Source organism: Sprattus sprattus (assembly GCF_963457725.1).
Source record: "Sprattus sprattus genome assembly, chromosome: 20".
NCBI classification, from domain to species: Eukaryota; Metazoa; Chordata; class Actinopteri; order Clupeiformes; family Clupeidae; genus Sprattus; species Sprattus sprattus.
The window spans coordinates 26,917,709-26,935,268 of NC_137918.1; the positions used below are offsets into that span (position 1 = coordinate 26,917,709).

General features: G+C 42.0%; 1 protein-coding gene across 1 annotated transcript in view; it reads right to left on the reverse strand.

Moving 5' to 3' along the window:
* Positions 1 to 16,929, reverse strand: part of LOC308381833 (NACHT, LRR and PYD domains-containing protein 3-like) — a gene marked incomplete at both ends in the record, with an annotated part of 19,071 nt that extends 2,142 nt beyond the window's left edge. Inside the window, 8 exons of the mRNA XM_080859442.1 lie at positions 4,492 to 4,538; positions 5,911 to 6,084; positions 10,957 to 11,182; positions 11,219 to 11,340; positions 12,854 to 13,024; positions 14,095 to 14,265; positions 14,622 to 16,419; positions 16,614 to 16,929. Of these exons, the coding sequence (XP_080715568.1) occupies positions 4,492 to 4,538; positions 5,911 to 6,084; positions 10,957 to 11,182; positions 11,219 to 11,340; positions 12,854 to 13,024; positions 14,095 to 14,265; positions 14,622 to 16,419; positions 16,614 to 16,929 (3,025 nt within the window). The remainder of the gene's footprint in view (positions 1 to 4,491; positions 4,539 to 5,910; positions 6,085 to 10,956; positions 11,183 to 11,218; positions 11,341 to 12,853; positions 13,025 to 14,094; positions 14,266 to 14,621; positions 16,420 to 16,613) is intronic.
* Positions 16,930 to 17,560: the final 631 nt, after the last annotated feature.

A 17,560-nucleotide genomic window follows, 5' to 3' on the forward strand; every position in this document is an offset into this window, starting at 1 on the left:
GTGTGTGTGTGTGTGTGTGTGTGTATGTGTCTCTCAGGAAGGAGTATATGTGTAATGTTTTGTGTGTGTGAGTGTGTGTATGTATATGTGTGTAGAGTGTGTGTGTGTGTGTGTGTGTGTGTGTGTGTGCATGTGCATCCTTGTGTATGTGTGTGTATATGCGTGTTTGTGTATGTTTGTGTATGTTCCCTCCCTCCCTCTCTCTATCTGTGTATGTGTGTGTGTGTGTGGGGTTAATTGGGTTAATGTCTGTGTATAAGAATGTATTTGTTTGTGCATTGTGATATGTGTGTGTGTGAGTGCACAAGGCTCTCTCTTTGTGTGTGTGTGTGTGTGTGTGTGTATGTGTGTAGAGAAGGAGTATACTGTATGCAATATCATATGTCTCTATCTCTATGTGTGTAGAGAAGGAGTATATATGCAATGTCATGTGTCTATCTCTATGTGCATATGTATGATCTCTTGTGTGTGCAGGAACAAGTATGTGAAATGTCTTCATTCACACACACACCCACACACACACACCCCCCCCCCCCCCCCCCCCCACACACACACACACACACAAAAACATAATCTGTCACACACACACTAGCAGGCAAGTAAAAACCTCACAATAACACAACACAAAAACTCACAAAAGACTCAGGTGTGTATCTCTTAAGGTAGGCATCACAGACCAAACACTGCCATGCTTGGTAAAATCCAGATATAAAATTTGTTCAGCTTTCATTGTCATGATGGCGCATGCCATGATAACTGCTGCCAGCTTACTGCCATAAGGTTTTCAGGGCCAGACACTGCAGTTGCTCAGCACCAGCTGGATGAGCTGGGAGTCGACTTGATCACATTCATGGTCATGTTTTAGAAACATCAAGTCAAATGGCATGAGAAAATTACCAAGTGAAAACAAAGAAACACCAGCCTGATCACACAAACATGATCACATGCACTACTTAACCTTTAAACATACACATCCTCTTTCTCTTTCTCTTTTTTTTTTCACACACACACACGCCTCAATGTTTCCATGTGTTCATATTTCAAGGATTTCAAGGATTTTCAAGGATTTCAAGGAGTTTAATTGTCATTGTAGTACACAACGAAAAACAGTTTGGCGCTCTCCAGCAGCAGTTTGTTTAGATATATAAAATTGACATCAACACACAAAGACACAATAAGAGCATGACAAATATGACAATTCAAGGACAAAGACCAAATTACAGAAATTATAAAAAAATATATATATATAAATACTTAAAAATGGAAGGCAGTTGTGAAGTGCAAAGATATCATTACACACACACATGCACAGAAACACATTCACTCACTCGCTCACTCACACACCCACACACATCACCATGCAAATAGTGGCCCATCAAGTCTTCAGTGCTTTGTTAGGGGGTCAGGTAGGGGCGCAGGGTTGAGGGGGTGATGGAGGCTACAGCTCTTGGGAAAAAACTGTTCCTCAGTCTTGTGGAGGCAGCATCTCTCGTCCTGAGCAGCAACCTGACATTACCGTCAAACCACGGTTTCTGGTTAGGGAACACCTTGATGGTTTTGGTGCTCAGTACAGTACTGTCTCGGTGCAAAACTGAATGTAACTCAGGACGTTAGAGGTGTACTCCTCCAGGTTGGCTCCCTGCGAAAATACCTCCCATACTGTGCTCTCAAAACAGTCCTGTAAAGATGTAGCAGCCTCCTCACTCCATACCTGCACTGTCTTCACAACTGGTTTGGATTTACAGACAACTGGTTTATAGGATGGAATCAGGGTCAAGGAGATATGATCTGATGATCCGAGGTGTGGGGATGGTGCAGCTTTATATGCCCTCTGTATATTTGTATATATTTGGTCCAGTGTGTTTTTATCTCTGGTTGGAAAGCATACATTTTTGTGGAGTTTTGGTAACACTTTCTTGAGTTCTGCATGGTTAAAATCCCCTGCCACTATCAAGGCACCCTCTGGATGTTGGTTTAGTTGGCCGTTAATAAAGCTGTACAGTTCCTCCAGAGCTAGTGTAGTGTTCACTTGTGGTGGGATGTAAACAGCTAGGATGAGAGTTGCAGAAATCTCCCTTGGTAAGTAAAACGGCCTGCATTTCAAAGCTATATATTCCAAATCTGGGGAGCAGTGTCTCCCAACGACATCTGCAGCCGTGCACCAGTCATTGTTTACATAGATACAGACTCCTCCCCCTCTGGTCTTACCAGAATCTGCAGTCCTGTTAGCTCGATGCACAGTATAGCTCGCCAGTCCGATGGCTTCGTCAGGAACGGAGTTATCCAGCCAAGTCTCTGTGATTACAGTCACGCAGTTGCCCATGTTGTTCGATGCAATCCTCAGCCTAATTTCGTTGATCTTATTGACAAGTGACCGGCAGTTTGCAAGAAAGAGACTGGGAAGCGGTGGTCGGTGCGGGTTTGCTCTTAGTCTAGCTTGCAGTCCACCTCTTTTGCCCCGCTTCTGCCTTCTCTCGCGACGTTGCCTCCGACGTCTCCTAAGCCTGTTGTAGTAGGCTTCATTCTCGAGCCCTTCAGGTCGCAGTGTCTCCGGAGGAATAGAGAATGGAATGGAGTCCAATCCCTCGTTATCATAATCCAGACCAGTGGCGGCTGGTGACATTTTTTTGAGGGGGGGCACTGTTTGGCGGCGCGGTTTAAATAGCTCTCCACAGTGAAGAAAACAGGTTTTGAGTAGAATATTTGCAGTGATGGGCAAGCTTCTTGATATTTGTAGTGAGCAAAGCTATCAGCTACTCTACAATACATTCAGCTTCACTACACAGAAGCTACACCTCATAAAGAAGTAGCAAGCTAAGTTACAAAAACCTGTCAAAAGTAGTTTGATAACTTAGTAGCTACTTTCAGTTAAACAAACTGCATGCCAAGTCAATGCAATTGTAGTGATCAACACAACTGTCAGTCAGATAAAACGGTAAATGAAATTCAATCACCTGTACGTGTGTTCGTATGTTTGTGTTGGATGTCATTATGTTGACAGGAACTTTTTCTTTGGCATTTTCACAATTCGACTACCTGAGCAGACAGCACGGACTTCCTTTATTTGTACTTTATTTTATTTTAACTTTCATCATCTCTAGCTGTATCTGAATATCCACAGCATTCTAGTTATCCGGTTGTCTAGAATGTGCATGCAAACTACCCATTTAAAATTAATTAATTCTAAATGTATGAGCAGCGTCTGTTGTACTTGAAATTACGATACCTAGCTTTTCATTAGTCTCCACTGAAGTGACGTACTGCTTAATTTGTCTGTTTGATGGATACAGGGAATGTATGAACATTAGAAAGGTCCAGGATACATTCTTTCGAGGACACTACTGCGCTACTTGATCAATAAAAGAGCTTAGCTACTGAAAAGTTACTTGGTTTTGTAAATAGCAACGTTACTGCCACGTTACTGCCAAGCGTCGCTACAAGCATTACTCACTGAACAGCCCGCCAACCAGCTCCGGTCGAGGTACGTCCTCCCGCGGTCAGTGCTTTAAATCCATACATTCTGGTCCCATGTCTTTTAGTCTCTTCTTATCGACATCTGATCGTCGATTAAAAGGTGTTCCACGAATAGATACTAAGGAGTTTTCAGTCGCCATACTCTCAGATTCCAATTCTCTGCTAGCTATGGTGCTCCGGTAGATATGTGATATTTAAATGAGATGTGAGGGAATAACAAAAGGTCTCTGATTGGACAGTCCTGTCAGGATTATATATAAGAAGCCCTGTCATTGGCTGGGGGCGCAAGTGATGTGCGCCCCGGGCTCAAACTGTCATCCGCCAATGAGAAGCTGTCCTTGCTCAAATGTTCCTGCCCCTTTTTTTGGCTTCCATAGACTCCCACTTGGCCGGCGCCCACAGGGAGGAGTGGCTTCTCTCTCAATGATAACGAATGGCAATATATTATATTTGGTCACATTTAAGTGTTTTTTGACAGGGGCTTACGGTCTCATTTAACGCTTTAAAACGGTACATTTCTTTTTTGACATTTCATTTTTTTTTTTTTTTTTTTTTTTCATCTCAAAATTGTAGGGTGGGCGGCGCCCCAGCGCCTTGTATTGACGCACCGCCACTGATCCAGACACTGTTCTCCGATAGCAAGGAGTTCAGTGCGCTCGTACTGCAGTCTGGAAAGTTGTTTACACATCGCCATGGTAACCAACTACATGATAGCACTAAAACTAAGTTAAAACTACAACTAAACGCTTCCTAACAGTAAAATCTTATCATCGGGAGAATCCCGGATCGCTATTACACTGAACTAAACAAAAACTAAACAAAAACTACAACTTAACTATTACTAAAAATTAAACTTAAATTATATAGCCTGGAGAGCACCGAGCCGCTGCGTGTGTACGCGCCGCCATGGCAACCATTATACCCTATATACAATCATGTGTACAGTGCCTTGCATAAGTATTCACCCCCAATCATGTGTATGTATTTTTTCAGGGGAAAATGAATACAATCACTCACATTTTCTCAGTCCTGGTTTAATCATGAACTCTCCTCCATGGTCATACCTCAAAAAAGAAGGGAAGAAGAAAATACAGTTGAGGCACAAAACTGTGAGTTTAGAATGTGAACTGATTTGTTATCAGTGTATCATTTCAATCAATCAAAACTATATAAGTTTTGTAGATCAACAGGGAAAAAACAGGACAAAGACACTCTAGACACTTTTCAGTTTCCCTATCAACAAATCAGATCAACCAAGGGTCTCCAAAGCAAACAAAGACAGCCATGTAAGAATGTAGTTCATTAGCTACAGCTCAGTATTGCCTGCTATGAGAGCTACTCCATCATCAGGTTTGCTGTCATAGGCTTGATCATGACCTTGTGGTATGACAACAGCACTGCTCAGGACCACCAGCGAGTCATCAAGACAGCAGAGAAGGAGCTCCACTCCCAACCCTGGAGCTCACTTACTACCAGAGAGTATGCAGGCAGGCCTGAGGCATAGTAAAGGACCCCACCCATCCCATGCTGTGATGTCCCTGTGTGTGTTTCTGCTTGTTTAGTGCTTGAATGCTCTTGTGTTTGCAGTTCCTTGTTATGTGTGTGTGTGTGTTTGTGTGTGTGTTTTCCAGGATGTCCTATGGGCTGATGACATCTAATCGACAACACCTCCGCCTGCTGATGTTTCAATGGGGTTCCACCCTTTGCAAAACACACTCTTCCAGTTTGTGAGACTCAGGAACTAGACAAGGCAAAAGCATGATGATTCAGACATGCCATTATCAGTCTGTTTTGGACCAGATACTGCAAATGTTCTGTTTCCTAGTTTCATACATCTTCTGTGTAATCAATTCTTTACATGTTTCATATTTCATGTTTCACACTTTTCCCACAGTGCAATCTCTTTCTTTTGTTATTGCCTCTGACCCTAGACAGGGGTGTGACACAAGCACAGATAGTTTACCCAGACAGTCAGGCAGGTGGGACTGCAGTGTGAGCAGTTCCTGTTGGAAAGAGAGAAGTGGAGAGGGGAAAAGGGAGGAAGGAGTGTAACAATGCTGTTGCTATGGGCACCAGAGCCGACTGGATTCACCCACAGCACCCTAACCCTAGGGTTGAGACAGACGTCTGACAGCAGCACTGACTGCCATTAGCCCTGGCTGCAGCATGCTGTGACTGAGAGAAGATGAGGGGAATAGAAATGGCTGCTGACTGGTGATACTAGCAGGACATGTGCACCCATGACATCTTGGCAACATGCACAACCATGTAGTAATAGAGAGAAGATGCACCTCCAGCAGTCCATACTTGGTGCTCTTAGTGAAAAGACTTTTCCCATCCGCTCCATTAAAATCTCCCTCCACACCCCCTGAGCCTTGGTTGCCTCAGCAACAGTTTCAAATGTTATGTACACCCAGATAAACACCCAACACTCACCTGAAAGTCTCTAGTTTACAGTTGGGATCATTCAGTCTGCCTGTGAGCTCTCTGACGCCTGAGTCTCCTGGGTGATTGTAGCTCAGATCCAGCTGTTTCAAGTAGGAGGGGTTTGATTTGAGGGCAGAGGCCAAGAAAGAACAGCCCTCGTGTGTGATGAGACAACCAGACAGTCTGAAACAAGAGATCATCTTTCAAGGCAGGCTTCATAAAAAAGTGTTACCCAGCTTATTATAAGAGCAGATAAATCACAAACAACATTCATAAACGGACTCAGTCAGATTCTAAGGTCATAGGGTTGGCCCATGTGAAACGATCTCCGCGATGAACACTCCTCTCCTTTCAACTGATGAAATACTTTAACGTTTTTTCCAATCATTTTCACACTTGTCTCAATACCATGCCCACTTCTTCAAATCTCTTCATACAGTGGGCTTTACAGACAAACACCTCAGGACATCAGTTAACTTTTGGTGCAAAACAACCACGAGAAGACTTCATACTTCACCCAAAAGTGACTCATGCTGCCACTAAACTACTTCATAACTCAATGTACAATTAACTAATAAACAGACAACTTGAAGAATTGCAAAATGCATATTTGTTGCTGTATCCTCTATTTTTGCACAGTTTAGTGTTGCATTGCAAAAGGAAAGAAAAGGGTATGACACCTAACCCTTGTACATATTGTAATATAAATTAAAAAAGTAAATATGAAATTCAGCTCCATGCTACATCTTCTGTGGTATACTATAGTACAGTGGTTCTCAACCTTTTTTCAGTGATGTACCCCCTGTGAAATATTTTTTGAGCCAAGTACCCCCTAACCAGCGCAAAGCATTTTTGATTGAAAAAAAATATGTAATACACAGCGCTATGCCATCATTGTCTGATTTATTAAACTGTCAACACTGAAGATTGAACATTGTTGCATTGAACTGAGGGCGTTTGCAATTACATTTTAGTAAGAAACTTGTGCTTGTGCTTCACTGAAAATCTTTGTCAGTCTTGGTGACAGGGAGACAACTGCTGTGATCAAGCTCTTCTGCACAGTCTGTTTCTCTGCTTTGTTTTGATCACAGTCATTGCAGAGAAAGAGGCCTCACATAAATATGTGGAGGCAAAGGGTAGCTGCTCCAAAGCGCTCTCTCCCAGGTCAGGGTGCGTCTGTGTGAGTGTGGATGTGGATGTGGCAAACTTCATCTGGAGGCCACAGTCAGATGACACTTCCAGGAGTGTTTCCAGATTAGTGACAGGTAGCTTACTTCCACATGATTCGGACAAGAGAAATGGGGTTTTCACCCAATCCAGCTGTGTAGACTTATCCTCCATATCAGGAAAGTAGGAAATTGAAAATTAAATGTTTTAACCAAATTCGTCAAATGTCCAACTTGACTGGAGCTCTGTCCACATCCTCACTAGAGAGAAAATCATCCATCTGAGGAAAGCAGGTAATATTCCCCTGTGCAGAGGCTCTTCTCCACAGCTCTGATTTCTTCAGGAAGCCTCCCACCTTGTCATACAGTTTTAAATTGCTGGTGTCCTTTCCCTGCAGAGACATATTCAGTTCGTTCAGTTTGCTGAATATATCTGCCAGATACTGCCAGCCCTAATACTGATCAGTGGTGAAATTATAAACTTCACATTTAAAGTACCGCAAAATTCTCCCCTGTCTTGTCACAATACTGTATACATCACTTTTGAGTATGGAAAATGTACCCTGTGTAATCAGTGGAACAATGGTTATTTTTGTTGACGAACAAGTATCTGACCTGGGTTCAGTTCCTGGGCAATGCAATATGCTATTGTATGCAACTTTGGATAAAAATGTTTGGTACGGTTACATTTTTTGGGTCACTTTGTGTCATTGATAGCCCATGACTTGCATATACAGCAGTTATAGTGGGGAAATGTCTTTAGCGACAACTACATCTACATTTTTCTCTTCATGCATGCTGTAAATACACCTGGATTTCATCCATTGTGTTTGATTTTAATCAGGAATGTGCATATGGTTTAATCCTGAACCTACTTAAACAGCCCCTAAGGTGAAACTGTAACCTGATGCTACTTGGACCACAAAGACCACTAGTTCCATGTATCTTTCTCTCATGTTCACCCACTCCAAAGAGTGCAGTTACCCCTCTCTGCCCACTGGACTCGCGTGGTGAGGACCTCCTCTTTTGGTTGTCTCGCAAACAAAGAGAACAGACATGGCTCTCTCTTTTGTCTTACAGGAACGAATGTCTAAAACTTCTTGTTAGCCAGTAGCGCACTGAGAACAGAGATTAGCGCCTGGCTCACACAACATGCATTGGCTTGTGTTGATAACGGAGACATTTATAGTGAAATAGACAGGTCAACAACCAATCATGCCGCTAGCGAGTTGTTTACCTTGTGGGTAGCTACCTTGCTAGCATGCTATCATTATATAGCTGGCTCAGACACCTCGCAAACCCTCTTAGAGGTATTTTTCAATTACCATAACAGGGTTTTTACAATTTACAGTGTCTACAAAGTCAAACAAACAACTTTTATGTTCACCATCTACTGAATTTGGTCCGCCATCCTTTTTTTCAGCATCGTACTCTTTAGATATTAGCTCAAACTTGATTTGATTGGCTAGGGCCTGCGCTGCCGTATTTGCATCAATGTGATTTGATTGGCTGATGCATGCATTGCCTCTCGTAACGAAACAGAACACAACGGAACCACAATTCAGTTCACCAATGGATGACGTCACCCCGTTCAAAGTGAATTTGTATCTGTCAATGTTGACAGATCCAACGCCTCGTCTGAGCATAAGTAAGTTTAGCCACGAGCATTTAACACAAGACCTGCTAGCTAACTCTGTGATGGGAGCAAACCAAGCAAGGCACGAAATCGTGAAGACAAACTGCAAAAAAAACAAGCGATCGAATCATCCAAACTAAACTTCAGTGAAACAAACACGACATCACAGGTAGGACAACATAACTTTATCTACTGTATGGACATCTTCATCATCTATTCTCTCTGCCTCATCAAATCAAGGACTGGTAACTTCCAACATAACTGGGCATTTAGCTATCTTAGCATATCCCCTACCTGGCTGAGCATAGGACTGTTTACTTTAAGCATTGTCTTTGTATTTGATCTGTTTTGTTCACCGAACATAACTGTTGGCTTAACCACACCATCCAGGGTTATCCTTAGTATTACTTCTTAGAGACATAGGGTATTCCATGCATAACTAACCATTTCCCTTCTCTAACATGGCATTGAACTTTGCGCTGCACATAGGCGGAACTACGGTGATTGACAAAGGAACACACACACATTCTTTCCGGCATGCACCCGAGAGCGCAACACCGAGCCCGACACCGAGCCCATGAGCTCACACACACACACACACACTCTTTTACACATGCACACACTCCTTCAAGTGTGTGGTCTATTTAATGTTACACAAGAATGAATGCTGCCAATCTTTTCTATTCAGATCTCCAAAGACCTTCAACCTTGCTATTGAAAAAGTAACTTTGGTTGTAGTTATTAATTTAATTATAAGTCAGAGTTCCAAATTGATATGTTAAATATAATTTATGAGTCTGATACATTTTATGAGACTGACTTGTGGTTGATCTTTATTTTGACCACCCAGGAGGACACTACACTTTGTGTTCAATGGTTGATCCCTGTCCAATCAGGTGAGATTACCAACATATTGGTGATGTTGTCAGGATAGTACCACTGTGTCTTGGTGGTCCTCGTGAAGGCAGTATTGTTATTTACACACAATTGCACCCACATTTATCCCGTGCCTGCTCACAAGGTAAGGTACCTACATTATCTTGGTGCCCTGCGTGTTGATGGCAACAATTGTACCTACAATGCACATTCCAATGCAAATGCTGTACTGCACCACGTTTGAATAGTTAAATAGTAAAGTTGGGAAGAAGATTGCAAACAAACAAAATAAAGCAGAAAACTGAATAATTTATCACCATTAACTTTAAAATAATCTGCCTCATTTCAAATGTTTAATTTAAATGTTGCGTCAAAATCTACATCTTTCCATCTAAAATGATCTAAGTTTTGTTCGGTTTTGAACTGTTAGTAATCTGCTTTGAGCAGAGAATCTAAATGTCAGCAAAAACTGCGGTTGTTGCACAGAGTTTTGCTGGTGGTGAACATTGACATTGGTGGTAAAACAGGTATCCATGAATTTCGGAAGACGCTGTTATTGAATGCATTTTGTATCCAACAAATAGAAAAGTAAAAATAGTTTAGTTTGCATAATGTACTGATATGGTGAATGTGTTAAGTGTTTTTGAAAAAGTGGACGTGGTATTGAGACAAGTGTGAAAATTATTACATATGAAAAGTCATGTTTTTCCCCTTAATGTGAAGCCATGCTCTCTCTCATTTCATTGCACCCATTGCCTGACTGAGGTCTCCATTACTGTGGTATGATATTACTAACATATTTTGGCCTCCTTGGGGAACCTCTCTGTCTGAGAAATTTGAATTGATTCGAAACGGATTAACAGACTCTTACTTCAAACAATACAAATGGGACACTTTGTACCAGTTCTATTTGAACACTGCAAATGTTCTTACAGTAATGAATGAAAACATACATCATTAAAACTGATTACATGTTTTCTGGCTGGCTGTTGATAGGGAGTGATTATGCAAGTGAAAAAGTGTGGTATACAAATCCACAATAATTCCAACATACACTGATTGACTGGTCAATCCATACCATGGGTCAAAATAATTAAAATGATCCCCTGAAGAAATATCACTTAGCTTCTTTTTCTTTGAAAATACACTCTGAATCGATTTACTGACCATATACAAACAAACATTTGAGAATTTGTGTCAAAACCTTCATTACACCATTACAACTACGTAGTGTACCAGAAGACATTGATAGGTGTCAGGAGTGGTCGATAGACAGAAGTGTGAACAGTTTATAAACAGCAAAACTAATCTAGCACATGCATCAAAATCTCCAAACAGAAGTAATACTAGATCCTAGAATGAAATTCAAACACCAACCTTAGGTTCTGTAGTATACAGTGAGGGCTACTCAGTCCTGCAGACAGAAGCTGAATTCCAGAATCGTTCAGGTCACTGTTTGTGAGGTCCAGTTCTGTCAGGGAGACCGATGACTGCAGGGCAGAGGCTATAGCTTTATAGGATTCCTCTGTCAGCTTGCAGTCAGCAAGTCTGCGTAGATTGAGAGGTATAGAGTCAGAGGGTAGAATATGGCATGATAGCATGACTAAAAACAATACTGTTCAAAAGTTATTAATGACACAGACAACTCCAGAATCTCTCAGGTCATTGTTACTCAGGTCCAGCTGTAGCAGGCAGTTTGGTGACTGCAGAGCACGAGCCACAATCTCACAGGATTTATCACTGAGTCTATGACCAGCTAGTCTTAAAAAGGCAATCATCGACAAAACAGTATAGATCACATTAATTTTACACAGCACAAAAATAACAAAAGTGTAGTTATTCCTAGGTACCCTCCCTGCATATGTATTGTTCTGTGCAGTATCTGCTAATCATATACAAAAGTTTAGTAGTATGATTTTGTGTGGGGCACATAGGAGCTAGCCTCATGGATAGCATTGTTTCGTCTATCATCTCTTGAGTGAATGCCTCTTAAAGACATTTTCTCCAGTTCTTTCAGGAAATTGAATTAGTCACATCTTCAGACTGCAAAATCTAACTTCAATTAGTAATTTTAAAGTGAAGAAAACTTTAGAGAACATACCGAAGTTCTTCCATTTTAAAGTGAGGATCCTTCAGTGTAGCAAATAACAGGTTATTTGCCGAAACTCCAGGATTATTGTTGGTCATATCCAGTTCTTTCACACAGGAGGGGTTTGCCATCAGAGTGAAAGCCAGACAAACATAACCGTCATCTGAGATATTACAATCAGACAGCCTGAAAGAGACACACACAATTTCATACGTACACAGAGAGGGAGAGAGAGTTGTTACAAAACATAGCCATCTTGGATATCAAGCCCAGTAAAACCCCAGGATACAGTCTGGATCATTTTACATTAGCTTCTGATTCATGATAGCACTGGTAATGATTGACTGTATCAATAATCCCATCCCTTCTCTCTTACTACTGGAGAATAGAGTCGATTTGGCCCTATCAATGCTGAGGATAAGAAAATACTTTTGTAGTCAGATAAAATGTAAATTTAACAAGCACAGGTCATGATAATATTGCAGGGGTGTACTCTAGCAAAGAAAAAAAGCAGAACAGCCAGGCTTGTTGGCAGGGCAGTCAGAGCACATACTCAGTGTAGTATTGGAGCTCCATTACATGAAATATGAACAAGAAAAACATTATCACTGGCCAACAGTCCCAGGAATTACACCTTAGGAAGTCAGCAAGTCAACCCCTACACTCTCAACATCTCACAGTGCCACAGTGAAAGGCTTATCAAAAAGCAAACTCTCATCCATGTTCACATGAGTACTTCCACACTAGAATTTCAGCATGTCAACAACATCAGAGGCTTCTAATATTGGAGCCTGAAGTGAGAGTCTTCCAACAGTAGATCCCTGATGTTCTGGTATTGGAAAATGATAACTGTCAAGAAGCACAAATCAAGCTGACAAACCAGCACTGCAAAACAGTATGTGTAATGTTTGCAGTATGTTTAATGTTTGCAGTAAAACTGGGAAAAGTACAAAACTAAATGTAGTAAATGAATTGTGTAAGCAATTCAAATCAAAACATTTTTAGGAACCGAACACTTCCATTATCCTGCCATTCACATACTAAACATGAAAAATAAACACACTATACACTCAATACAGCCTCACTGCTTATTCCATTTGAATGCTTAAGTAAGTGGTGATGTGTGATACAGAACTATGCTGATATTGTTCATGATATCAGGAATCATGATATTGTAAGACCAACCTTAATGTCTGCAGTTTACAGTGAGGACTAGACAGTCCCTTAGAAAGCAACTGAACTCCAGAATCTCTCAGGACATTGCTGCTTAGGTCCAGCTCTAGCAGGGGGTTTGCTGACTGCAGAAATGACGCCACAACCTTACAGACCTCATGTGTGAGTTTACAGCCTTTAAGTCTAAAACAAAAATATATATTATTTTTAAATATGTGCGTGTTTTTGTACACTCGGAAATATAGATCATGAGAAAAAAAAATTATCACATGAGAAAGAGAACAGTGATAATGACAGTGAGAGTCTGCTGATGTCAAAACAATGTAGTTTTTTTAAATACTTAGCACTGGATGAAATAAATGGAAAATTGTGTTTTGAATCCAATACACCTAATAAAAGGAAAGTTTACACTTTGTAGGTACACCTGGAATTGGTCCATTGTGTTGGACTTTAATCAGTAACATGAGTATGGTTTAAACAGAATATATCTGAAACATAAAGACTAAATGAAACTAATGACAGCAAAGGTACAACTTTGCAGTTGTTTTTTCTGGTTACATACCAGATGTAAGACTCTTGGTCACACAGTAATACAACTCAATGATGTTTATCTAAAAACAGAAATATTACTTGCCTCAGTGTTTTCAGTCGGCAGTTTGGGTTTCCAAGACTAGACAGCAGCTTCTCTTCTGATGTTTGCAGATCACAGCCACTCATGTCCAAGTCACTCAGTTGAGAAACACAAAACTGCAAGACTGACGTCACGACCGCACAGGAGATGTGTTTGAGTCTACAGCAGATGAGTCTACAGGGGGGAAGAAGCGGCTGTAAGAAACATGTCCTTTACTAGAATCTCTTATTTGGAAATTGACGAGGAGTAAAGAAAGAAAGTAATTCATTTAGACATGGGTTCTCTGTCCAAAAGCATTTCTCTAAACATTCCGACCTGACTTTACAGTGTTGATTCAGTGGTTGATGGAGCAGTTCTCCTTTACTGTCCTGAAGCTCGCTGTCACTGATGTCCAGCTCTCTCAGGTGGGGGTTTGCCCCCTGAAGAGTCAAGGCCAAACATCTTCCAGTCAATTTACAGCCAGCAATCCTGCAAAAGCAAAATTGTGTAACAGACTATCACAAACTGTGAAATAAGAGAAAAAATTCTGCCAAGAGAAAAACATTGGTGTTGCTATTGTCTGGTTAACACAGTCTAAAGTTAGCAGTATGCGCCTCTTAACAAGGTCTTCAATATTACTAACCTCAGTGTCTCCAGTTTGCAGTTTGGACTCTGTAGAGCAGAGCCCAGCATTTCTCCTGACTGCTGCAGGTCATTCTGACTGAGGTCCAGCAGTCTTAATGGGGAGTTTGTAGACTGCAGAGCTGAGGCCACAATCTCATATGACCTCTCTGATAGTTTACAGTCAGCAAGTCTGTCAGAGAGACAGGAGAAGAACAAATATAAAACTATGAGTGCCTCCTTCCCCATTCATGCTATATGGAGGAGCAGAACTGCAGAATGGGTACTTATTTCTCAGGTTGGATGTAAACATTGTAGCAAACAATGTGAAAAAGACATTACAAATATTTCACCAGGTAGGGAAAAAAATTATATTCTACTGCTCTCAAAGACACTCATGTAAACAAAGTTTAGTTTCTTTAAGCAAAGTCACACAGTGGACTTCAAACCTAAAGTACCATGCTACCTGTAGTAACACCTCTTTACATAAGAATTCATATGACAACAAGACTGATTTCAGTGTCCAGGTAAATACAGAATGTAACTCACAGAGCCTTTCTGCAGCATCTCACAGCTGGAACCAGTCTCCTGCGACCCTCTGGAGAGGTTTTGTATTTCATCAGGTCAAACTCATCCAGCACCTCCCCAGACATCAAAAGCACATGAGCCAAGGCTGAGCAGTGAGCCAGTGAGAGCTGTTTCACTGAACCCTTCTCTGCCTGCAGGAAAGCCTTGATTTCATCATGAACAGAAGAGTCGTGCATTTCGACCAGGCAGTGGAACAGATTGATGCACCTCTCAGGGGAGATATTTGGCCTTTGCATCACTTTCAGGTTTCGGATAGTCTTCTTCTCACTTTCAGGGCTGCTGTGTGTGTGTGTCAGGACACCAACCAAAAGTCTCTGATTTGACTCCAGAGAAATGCCATGAAGGAAGCGAACAAACAAATCAAGGTGTCCATTCTTGCTCTCCAAAGCATTGTTCACAGCATTCTTTAGCAGCTCATGTAGAGGCACATCTGGTAAAGACCTGGACTTCCCTTTGAGAAATGGTGTCAGGGCCTCCATGTTTTTACTCAAGTAGGATGCAAACACATGAAGTGCAGCAAGAAACTCCTGGATGCTCAGATGCACAAAGCAGTAGACCTTCTTGAGGTGAAACACACATTCCTCCCTGAAGATCTCAGTGCACAAGCCAGAGTACACTGAGGCTTCACTCACATCAATGCCACACTCTTTTAGGTCTTCCTCATAGAACATGAGATTGCCATTCTCCAAATGCTTGAAGGCCAGCTCTGCCAGTTTCAGTATGACATATTTGTGTGATTCAAGGAGCCTCCCTCTCTCTATATCATTTTCCTCTTGATACTTCTGTTTTTTCCTGGTGGTCTGGATGAGCAGGAAGTGTATGAACATCTCAGTCAGAGTTTTGGGGGCTTCCTTCCCATCATCCTCTTCCAGTATCTGCTGAAGGACAGTGGCTGAGATCCAACAGAAGACTGGCATGTGGCACATGATGTGGAGGCTCCTGGATGCCTTAATGTGCGAGATGATTCTGTTGGCTTGATTCTGGTCACTGATCCTCTTCCTGAAGTACTCTTCCTTCTGTGGATCACTGAACCCTCGTACCTCTGTAACCTGATTGATGCACTGAGAAGGGATCTGACCGGCTGCTGCTGGTCGGGAGGTTATCCAGATGAGAGCTGAGGGAAGCAGAGATCCCTGAATGAGGCTGGTCATTAACACATCCACTGATGATGTTTGTGTCACATCAGACAACTGCTGGTTCTCTTGGAAATTCAGCGGAAGTCGACTCTCATCCAGACCATCAAAGATGAACACAATATGGCGGTCTTTGTATTCACCATCCTGTAGCTCCGTAAGCTCAGGGTGGAAGTCCAGCAGGAGTCTGTGAAGACTGTACTGATCATGTTTGACCAAATTCAGCTCACGGAACGGCAGTATAAACATGAAATCTACATCCTGGTTAGCTTTCTCCTCTGCCCAGTCAAGGATGAACTTCTGCACTGAGACGGTTTTTCCAATGCCAGCAATGCCCTTGGTCATGACAGTTCTGATGGGTCTCTGCTGTCCAGGTAGGGGCTTGAAGATGTCATTGCAGTGGATTGCTGTGTCTTCTGTAGTTTGTGATCTGGATGCTGACTCTACCTGCCAAACTTCATGTTCATTATTCACCCCTTCACTCTCTCCCTCTGTGATGTAGAGCTCTGTGTAGATCTTGTTCAGGAGTGTTTGAGTCTCTGATCTTATGACACCTTCAGATATGCTCTCAAACCTCCTCTTCATACTGGCTTTAAGATTCACCAGTGCTCTGATCAGAAAATCATCTGTTTGACAAACACACAAACAAAACAGATCAGCATCATACTAATTTGTTATTGTCTCTCTAATTCATATTTCAAGAAGAGCAACAGAGAACAATGGACTTCAAAAGGTCACCATCATTTTGTTTCTTAACTAAATTATGTTTCTTTTCATACAGGAAACCTTGGGAGCAGATCTGAGAGACTTCAAGACTCACCTGGTAGTTTGGCCCTTTTGGCAGGAGCAGGCTCAGTTTGGAGATGTTTGCTTCCTTCCAAGACTATGTGCTCATCCAAAGGAGGCTGTGGAGAAATGGAGAAGTGGAGCTGTGCCATTTCGCTGTGTTGGTAGAGAGAAGATTGTGCCATGGCTGTAGGGGGATATACAAGAGGTTGTGCCATGGCTGTAGGGGGATATACAGGAGGTTGTGCCATGGTTGTATGTGGGTATAAGAGAGGTTGTGCCATGGTTGTATGTGGGTATAAGAGAGGTTGTGCCATGGTTGTATGTGGGTATAAGAGAGGTTGTGCCATGGTTGTATGTGGGTATAAGAGAGGTTGTGTAATGGTTGTATGTGGGTATAAGAGAGGTTGTGCCATGGCTGTATGTGGGTATAAGAGAGGTTGTGCCATGGTTATGCCATGGTTCAGAAAGGGTTGTGCTCTGGATCTGTTTCTGCACTGGGGACAGCTGTAGTCTCCTGATGGACCAGACTGGCTCCAGTAGCTGCTGATGCACTGCCTGCACAAACTGTGTCCACAGGTGGTGATGACTGGGTCCCTCAGTAGCTGCTCACACACTCCACACCTGGACTGATCCTGGGTCAGAACATTCCTCAGAACACTGCAGTGACAGATAGATCACACAAAGAATCACATTATTCAATGCATCCTAACATTAAAGAGCGGCTGACACATACAGTGACACAAACACATTTAGAAGCACCAAGCAACACTGAAGTGCAGATACTGAGATTTGCACTCACTCTCACTCTCACTCTCCCTCACACACTCATGCACAAAACAAACCTTACACCAGGATCTGCACAAACACACAAACAAACTCTCTCCTACTCTCTCTCACACACACACACACACACACACACATCTTGGGTCAGGGTATTCCTAAGCTGAATGCAGAGACACCAATAATTGCACACGTCAT